This window comes from Nanorana parkeri, unplaced genomic scaffold (genome assembly GCF_000935625.1).
Source record: "Nanorana parkeri isolate BGI_ZX_2015 unplaced genomic scaffold, ASM93562v1 scaffold33, whole genome shotgun sequence".
NCBI lineage: Eukaryota > Metazoa > Chordata > Amphibia > Anura > Dicroglossidae > Nanorana > Nanorana parkeri.
Genome location: NW_017306301.1, coordinates 637,848 through 647,907, shown reverse-complemented (window position 1 = coordinate 647,907; position 10,060 = coordinate 637,848). Strand labels below are relative to the sequence as shown.

The 10,060-nt window shown below is 40.2% G+C and overlaps 1 protein-coding gene across 1 annotated transcript in view; it reads right to left on the bottom strand.

The window, feature by feature from the left end:
• Positions 1-10,060, bottom strand: part of PPP1R1A (protein phosphatase 1 regulatory inhibitor subunit 1A) — a 125,585-nt gene that overhangs the window by 35,255 nt on the left and 80,270 nt on the right. The window contains exon 2 of the mRNA XM_018568710.1: positions 6,325-6,385. Coding sequence (XP_018424212.1) covers positions 6,325-6,385 — 61 coding nt within the window. The remainder of the gene's footprint in view (positions 1-6,324; positions 6,386-10,060) is intronic.

Genomic DNA, 10,060 nt, shown 5'->3' with positions numbered 1-10,060 from the left:
CCCCCCCCCTGCCAGGCACACCCGCCCACCTGTCTGTGGCTCCCTGGAAGGCAGAGTGGACAGCTGCAGCCAGGTAAGACATCCCACGAAAATAAGACCTAGTGTCTTTTTTCGTAGAAAAAAAAATATAAGACACTGTCTTATTTTCGGGGAAACACGGTATGACCACCTACAGCGGCCACAAACCCTTCTGGCCCTACAAAGAACATCCTGGAATCTAGGGTACTTCATGATAAATAGTTGCACCAAGACGCTGAGGACAAATGCCAAGCAAGGTACATGTGTTTATTTTTCCAGAGAAGGGTAAACAGCAGTTTTGAGCCACTGTCACACATGACCTGCCTGGCTGATTACCGCATGGAGTCGGCCACTTCTTAGACTGGTCCTGGTGAGCAGTCAGCAGCTGTGTCCCAGTGTGGCTCTTGTCCCCCAGGACAAGAGGCAGCCTTTAGCCTGAGAAGTATTGGCTCTGGGCACATGGGGCGGGGGGGGATGCTGATTCCAAGGAGTTGAGGGATGAGGCCAGGGAGGAGGAGGGGGTACAGGTAACTGCATTGTCACCATTTTCGCGGTACCACCAGCTCCGATGGAGTCCTGCATCCTTCCAAACCGCCAAAAGATTGACGCAGTGTGCCATGAATGGTATGTATCATTCCTGCCCATGCTTTCTAGATCATGTGTCCAAGGTCATGTGTACCCTGCCACTGACAGCATGTTCCAGCAACACACATTACATTTCACATGCTAGTGGAGGGCATGGATAGACTTCTGGACAAAATAATGGCAACAGGGTCCCTGCTGGTGTGGCATAGGCCATGAACTTGGGGAAGACGTGCTGATTCTGTGACCTGGAATGGGAGCAAGTGCAAAGCCAGCAGTTTTGACAAACTGGCATTAAGATGTTGGGAATTGAGACCTGGGGCACTGTGCTGGCACTTTTTTTCTTCAGGCAACATGGACCAACTTGGTTAACGTGCTATGACAGTGCATGATGACATTTTGGGGATGCTATAGCACACCCAAGCACTCTTTGGCACCACCACTGGGTGCACCCTGCTGTTATTCTGCATTGCTGCCATGGATCCTGCGAGACAGCATGTGGGACATGGACACTGATGGACTGTGTCCAAAATCCTGGGACTGTTTAGTAGATTCTGTTAATGTTGTCAACAATCTGAAACACCACTGACACATCACCACAGACTGACATGGGGCTGTCACATTAATACAGATTGACACACCACTGTAATATTAGCACACACTGACATACCACTGTCACTTTATAAATTAATAATGACATAAGCACAAGGCACTGTTCCTGCTGTGTTCTGCATAGTAAGTAAGCAGACACCAAGCTCCTGTCCTGAAACCTTTGCAGTATAGCAATATTTCCTGTCCAGTCCCTCCCCAAATTCCATGGCACCCTGGGGTACACCAAATTACTCCTCCACAGAGGTCAGGATCAGAGCATGAGCCATGCACAGCCAGTAATGACTCCCAAGGCTGAACAATGCTGAGTGTGCTGCCCCTGATTACTTGGTGTCCATTCACATTGTGGGGTGTCTTGAGAGTCATATTCCCCAATTAATTGAGTATTATCTTCCTGCTGCAGCTCCCTGCACAGTCCATCTGCTCCATGCTGTGGGGTTTATGTGATACAGAAGTAGATGACTGCAGCTCAGCAGTCTTGTTGTATTGGTGGAGTGGGCCGCATGACAGGCATAGTAATCAGTGGGGAGCTGAGGAAGTGGAATTGCCTTTTTTATAATAATAGATAAAGGATTTACATTATACATATATATTTTACAATACTATTTAATTAAGGCTATGTAGCAGTATTATTAATAAAGGCCAATTTACATCTACGCATTGTAGGGAAACGTGCATGCATAAACACGCATTACCACAACACATTGCAGTGCCATTTATTTTGAATAGCACTCCAAGGCACTAAGGCAACGCACATGAATTGCAACACATGGCAGTCCACCATAGTGTGTTGTGTTTCCAAATTTTGTGGAATGTCTGATTTTTGTGAAGTCTTCATTGCACTGTCAGCCCATTGTTTTGAATATGCTGCCTTAATGCAAAGCACTTTAATGATTGCACATTAACACGCACTAAACAGCACATACAGTATATAAATGAGCCCAAACTCTTTTGGAGAGAACAGAAGGGTTCATTTTACCAGGTAAGTAAAATATGTGACATTTAGCTATTTAAATCGCACCCCTTTCACCTTCAGCCATTTATCAGAGGGTTCTACTGACAGGTGTATCTGTATTCCACACAGCCAGAATGGAAAGGGCACATTTCCTTTTCCTGACATGACACCACACCAGACTATACTAAGAAGATATACTGTTGCATTAACATGAAAAGGATAAGGCTTTAATAACTAGGCAGGATCTCATGAGGAAGAATTATAATTTTAGAGAAAACATTTCTCCTATCTGAACATTGATTTCTACCCCCATCCAACCAGGTCAAGCAGAATGAGATATTACATCCTTTCCCACAGGCTCTTTCTGCAACAATCTCCATGAAGAAGAGGTTTTCTATTAGATCAAACAGCTGCTGCAATTAACCCTCCTCTTCACCAGCACTCTAATTAGTTACTTGTATGGAGCAAATGCTCCCAGCACACCTTTGCACAGAATATTTAGCAAAGCATTCCTTTTTTGAAGGTGTGTACATCATCATGAGAACAAATAGAATTTGGATGGGGAAAAAAATTATATTATGTGACTTCCAACCACTCAAGCATCCTTGAGCAAAAGACCTGCAAGCAGATGGTCTCATTAGTGAAATATAAAAGAAGGCATAATTAGTACAATTTAACAAACAGGTATATTTACTAGAGTTAACCTCAAAAGAAAGATATCTTCTCATTAACCTTCTAACCTTATTCCTGTATGCTATACGTAGGCGTAATTCTATCTGTTAGCGGTAATGCATTTTAACTATATTTCTTCCAAATACTACAGCAGTAATGCATACAACAGAAACACTGAGGATCATTTACACTGACTAAAGAAAGATTTGCCTCTTGCAACATATGTTGCACTATGGTAACAAATCCGATTTTCCTTTTAAAGTTGATGTATTAACCACTTGAAGGCCATAGTGTTTCACCCCCTTCCTGGCCAGGCCATTTTTCAGTATTCAGCGTTGAATAACTATGGTCTAAAAAAAAATGTGCGTATAATGCAGCATGGCAAGTTAAGTAAAGTGGTGTTAATTGTTTTGACTAGCTTGCTTATAAATGTTAAAAAGGTATCTTTCATCCGTTCATCATAAAGGCTCTTTCCTCATTTCCTGAAATCAAGTAGTCAGCGAAATGCAGCCTTGTCACCCATTTTGTTGGCTGTGTTTCCTAAAACTACAGCTTAGGGTAGTGACATCACAGCAGGCTGTTCTTTCATCACTAACAAGAAGCACATGTACTTTTATGAGCTACAGGCATCTTGCTTTAAAAGATAAGTTTGGGGTAAGTGTGTTTCCCCATAGTTCTCTTTGTGGTCATGGGAGGACATATACTAACCTCCTCCCGTGACCCAAATCTCAGTATATTGCGGGCTATTGACTACAATATACTGAGAGCGCCACAGCCGGGATGGATCCCGAAAATATTGTCGAGATCCACCCAGCTGCTTGAGTGACAGCGGCCTCTGCCTATCTAGAGGCAGAGCCAGGTGTGCCTGCCTCCTCCCCGTCCGTTCCTCCACTCAGCGCTGGAGGATCGGAGCGGGGAGGGATCCCTGCAGGGAGCCGTGACTGACAGTCCCACTCCCTGCTCTTTGCAGAGAGATGATCGAGAAGTGAGCGTGTGCGACAGTATGTGTTCGCTCACTTCCCGACCAATTGAGCCGAAGTGTGACAGTCTCATTGTCACACGTCGGCTCGAACAATGAGGATGAGTGATTTTCACTCACCTCATAGTTCTCCTTTAAGCAACAGAACACTCAGGTGCCTAGTGCTTATGCATTTAAGCTACAAAATGGACCTAACTTATTTACTAATATATCTAGTAACCATATCAGAGAGATCAGCTTGCTCATTGGAGTAGATTCTGCGCACAAAGTAAATGTGTTTTATTTACCAAAGCAAAAAAAGGTGAAGCTATGTTCATTTTAAATTCCTGATTATGTGCCAGGAAAGTAAAAAAAACTTTTTTTGCTTCCACATGATTGGATAATCATCAAGTGAACACGACTTCACCCTATTCACTATGCAAACTGAACATTTGCTATTCATTTAGTAATTCATCCTCTATGGGTAAAGCTGGCCATACAGCTGTAGATTTTCGATGGGAAATTTTCGTTGTTGCCAAGAACCCGCTTTTGATTTTAGCTCAAATAGCCCATCAAGCACAGACCAATGTTGATTTTGATAATCGTTCTTTAGCAATGCTAACTCAAGGAATTTCGTTGATCGACAGAACAGATTTTCGTTTGCACATGTGCACATGTTGCACATTGATGTCATTTCTTTTGTACGAAAATGCCACTAATCCATCGATTTTCGTACGATTCTGAAAACATTTTTCCGGCCTCACCCTTCGAGAATATTTGAGCGGGATTACAGTAAAAAACATTGTTGGTGTCCCATCAACTGTTCGATTGTCATTCAAAAGACCATTCGTGGAAGATTTCCGAACGAGGATCGAAGAGCGTATGGGCACCTTAAGTTGGCTTATTGAAAATAACGCATTATCTCCAGAGGCTAAACTACAAATCTCTATATTTATTACAACAACAAAAGTATGAAGAAACAGTAGTAGTAAATCAAAACATGGACTCGTTATAACAGACTATACTTTCCTTGTCGGAGGCCGGGTCCACAAATGAGAAAGAAAAACTCTTATACAATACAATCGTACACAGTTTAACAATTTAGGAAATGAAACAATAGTTTGGTTGCTGTTAGGTAGCAAGCATTGGTTTTCATTTACAGAAGGAGTATCACCTGAAACTGTGATGACCTTTAATACCTTAATGAGTGGAGGAGAAATAAAAAAAAAGGATGATTTTTTCTTTAAAATTATTTTTAACATTTTTATCCTTTAGTAAATTAACCCCACTATAGTTAATGAATACTTGTGTGTTAACTGCCTCAATATTAGCAATAAATCAGACTGAAATAGAAATGAATGATGAATCTGATTGGTTCTGAGTCATCATACAGTTTTATATATAGCACACTGAATCTGACAGCACAAAAAATAATCTGCCAGTTTCAAAGCCTACATTTATTTTTTTCCTAATTCTATGAAAACACTTTTGCTATAGTGCTATTGAAGCACATGAGAAGCATTGTAGAAAGTGTGAATCAAGCCATCCAGACACAGGCTGTAACACTCTTGACAGGCTTTTACTGCACATCACTCAATACTGATAAAAGTAGACCCCCCAACCTTCCTCCCCACTTAAGACTGGGATCCATGTGTCAGTTTTAAAATAAGAGTAGACAGAAAGACACTTACAAAGTATATAACTGTTCCATACATAAAGGATCTTTAATTTTTCTCTCAGGAATTACACTTTAAGGCCTCATTTAGTCAGATGGCTGCCTATAAAAAGTGATCTGCAGTTGATAATTATAATTATTATTATACAGGATTTATATAGTGCCAACAGTTTGCGCATTACAATATAAGGAGGACATTACAATCACAATACACATCAAGACAAGATGGTAAGGAGGGCCCAGCCCGTGAGGGCTTACAATCTAAAAGGGAGGGGGAAGTGATACATGGGGAGGGAGCTGTGTGGGGATGAATTGTTTGAGAACATGATGGTTGAGCGGTTAGGTTGAGGTGATAACTTTTCACAGGGCGGAAGAGCATTGGCTGCCGGTGTTCAGGATTCAATGCTACTGCCTCCCAAATGCCTTTTTTTTTTTGGATCCCAAAAAAAGAAGATTTTTAATTGAACTACTGGACCACAATTGCATGCCAAACACTTGGTACGCAGTTGCCGCGTGGTGCCTTTCACCACTATGGTCACATTTGGCGGACGACACCACCTGCCAAAAACTGCGGCAATATATACAGCACTGTCTGGCCCAAATGCTAACATTGCAGCGGGTGGATGAGAAGCAGTAAAACCGTGGAGCAACCGCCTGATTTTACCGCCCTTCAGCTGCCTGTCTAAACAAGGCCTAATAATAAAATCTTTACTAGTACTTAACATCCGATCAGCTACATAGCAGGGATGGAAATAAATCATAATCTAATTTCCATGCTTAATAAAACATTTTTTTATGAGTAAAAATACTTGTATATTTTATCACTATAAGGAAGTAGAGAAAGGTATGTTTTACCTGGAGATGATTGGTCACCGCTGAGGACCAATGTTGCAGGAGTTGGTCTTCGTCTTCGAATCTATTTAAAAAGAGAAGGAAAATTATTAAAATCATAGCAAATATTATTATAACCTTAAAAGTACCCTGTTGCCAGACCAATTATTTCAACAACAATCTTCCGTATTGTATCTGTGATTGTATGTTATGAATGTTATTTACCCGTAAAAACCTCCTTTGTGTAAGCATCAAAAAGCCTTGAAACTGCTGCTGGGTTCCACCATCTTGGATGTCAACTCAGCAGCCCCAGCAGACTTAAAGTGTTAATAAGCATTAAAATATTAAAATCAATTACAGCAGCTGACCTTGGTACTTACCTTGTGTGCTGCTTGTTCTTTTGCAAAATCTTGCCTTTCTTATTGGTTGAGCTGGTGCAAAGATCATTGCCCCAGGTACCCAGTTTTTGGGTGGCTCTGTCTCAGTGGCAGAGGTGGCAATGGAATTATGGGACTGGTAGCCCCTAGAAGGGGGAACAGGGAGAATAACTCTAAAGTGATGAGTGGAATCTCCCAAATAAAAAATACAGGGAAGCGGCACTCAGGAACCGGGAGGCTGTGGTGGTGAATGAATGATATGTCATTGTCTCCAGATATTTGTTTAAAAAGCAGTTATGTTCCTATGCTTAGCTGGTATATAAAAATGTAATCAAGCTAAAAAAATGAAAGGCTTTAGTACCACTTTAAGTGACACTCAATACTATTGCTCCTCCCAGTGCCATTACATAAAAGGAAATGTAGGGAGGTGAAGGGAAGGGCAAAGGAGCTGGGCCAGCACAGGGATTAATTAAAAACTCCCAGAAGAGGAAAAGGCTATGGCATGCAAGGAGGGGGAGCTTATTCTTCACATTTCTAGCAAGTTCAAAGGCACATTACAAGAAACAAATAAATTATGGATCAGAAAAGCACAAGTGTATGCATTTAAAATACTTGATTTGTCTGCGCTTTAACCTACAAAGTTGGTGACAGGGTCTCTCTTCAAGTATATCATCTAGTAAAATGCAATAAAAATACTGTATTACTATTGGTAAAGATGAGAAAAATACTGACAGAGCAGACCCCATTATTTGCCTTGCTGGACAAATTCAATTCACCTGTCAGTATACATGCAGTGGTGAAAGGTAGTGGAAAAAATCAACTGCTGGATCCAAAGGGGAGTGCAAAAAGTTGGTGATATGTTAGGGACTCAAAATATTGAAGCCAGAGGGTAAGATAGCCAGGCAACCAACATTTTCAATATGAGAAGTCAGCAATGACAGCTTCAATTTTTTTTTTCTGGAAAGGTTTCCTTTAGGGCCCATTCACACCAGATGCAGTCCGTTCCGTTTTTGAGCTGAATCACAAACATAGCACAATGCTTTCCTATGGGATTCTAGTGTTCTGTTAACACCAGACTAGTCCGTTCTGATGCAGCCAGAAAAAGTATTGCTTGCACTATTTTAGCTGCATTGGATTGCAACAGAACGCATCAAAATGCATCAAAAATGCATGCAAACGCAAAAGAACGCAACGGAACTCACTTGAAATCCCATTTTAAGCAAAAAAAAAGCCCCCCCCCTCCAAAAAGTTTTTAAAAAGCATCAATTGCGGTAAAACCTGCGGTTCTGATGCAGTTTCGGTGTCAACTAAGCATGTGTCACAGGAAATACTAATCTCATTCCTTGACACATTCCTTGATGGTCTCTAGAGGTAGCCTCTACAAATCTACATTTAAAATACAGTAATTAACATATGAAACAGCAAGCAAATAAAAGTCGCCTTAAAACGTACTTTTACATAAATGTTGCAATAATTAAACAAAATATGTACCGATAATACAATATGGTTTCTGCATTCAAAACTGGGAATTCGTACATTCAACATGAGAAAGTGTACTTTATGAAAATGCTAAATAATGTATTATCCTAAAATAAATTAAATTGCTCTGTTCTAGGAACTCTTTCAGCAATTTATGAATGTTCATACCATTATTGAAGTAAAATGGTCTTTACTGATCTTTAAATAAACCCAGTTGCCAGGCAAACTGATCCATGTATCAGCTATTACCACGGCTAAAAGCCCAGGCATGAAGATAAACAAACTGGGCAACTCAAACCTATTACCCTGCCAAGATAAAATGAAAATATCAACTCTGCACTAAACTGGGCCAGACATCTGATGCCATATTGTCCAGCACGAGGGCACTGCATATGTTTCCACACACAACATTTTTTCAGTGAAGAGAAAACAGATTTCCAAGTAATCCTTTTGTAGTACATATTCATGTTTCCTATTAGACATCAGAAATTTATAGATCAGTAAATTTATAGATTCAGTTTTGTTCCAAATGGATATTCATATGAATTTCGTTAAATTCGGACATTCAGATGCATCCAAATTTGAACAAGACCAAATCTGAATGAATCTGAATGTTCCTTTAACAAAAAATTGAATCCATCCGAATTTTGTTCAAAACAAAGCTAAATTGGACATGTGACTGTTCTCTGGCCAATCCGATGTTTTTTTTTAGCTGTTTTGAGTTGAATTACAGGCGCGGTCATGTGACTTCGTGCCAAAATGAAAATTCGGACCAATCTGAATAAGCAACTGAATCAAATTTCAGATCTGAAAAACAAAATATCCAAATTGATGCAAAATGAAACAAATGCATTTTTGGCAGAGTTATATGTCTAGAAATTTAATGCCATAAAATAGACAAGTACCTATTAAAGGGGATTCATCACAAAGCAAAATTCCTGTGTGAGAATCTCTAGATGGAAGCTTCCATTCTCTAACTTCTGGCTGCATATCAGTTCTAGGACAGTCATGTCACTTGCAGTGACGCTGAATAGAACCAGTATGTGGTCTGTGTGTGAGACAATGGCACCTCTAATCTGAGTCTTCTCAGAAGGATATTGTTCATTTCTCTCCAGCATAAACACCTATTCCCATGTCTACTAAGTAGGGACTATGGATAATAGGGGAGCAGAATTTCAAGCAACTTACTGACTGATTCAGGCACATTTCTACTGAAAACCCACTTAAATTGATTCTGTCTCCCACATAGAAAAACCAAAACACCTTGGAAAATAACAATATTAATAACAAGTCCCATTGCCATGGAACACACCAGTGATGTAGAGCAACAATAGTAAAGTGAAGATCTGAGCACAGAAAGCAGGACAGGTAAGTATTAATACTGCAATATACTTTTGCATGATGCTTTTTTTTATATATATTAAGAAAAAAACCTGCAGAAAAGTCAAACACATACTTACCCTACACTCATCTTCCCTACAGGAGGGGGTGACATCACTGAGTATCACAAATCAATTGAGAAAATGCCCCATCGCAGTGGAATTTTAAGAAATATGTTGTGGAGCACCTACTATCTCACATAGATATTCATTTAAAATGTTTATTGAACCAGAACGTTAGATGCAGCAAACGGGTTCATTTGCCCTCACTTCTGTCTGGTACGATAACACTTGTTTCCTTCATAGTCCAAATTCAGGCTATTCAATAAATCATACTCTGAATAACCGAAAAATCAAAATATAAGGCCTGAGGAACGGGGAGGCCTGTCGCCAGAAACTCGCTGTTAAACAAATATCCATGCAAGATGGCCTGTTTTTCCTAGGCGCACCCAACCACATTTCCACCAAAGCTAACCTTTATTCTAAATTCTATTTTTTTTATTACATTATTACAGTGAATTGCTG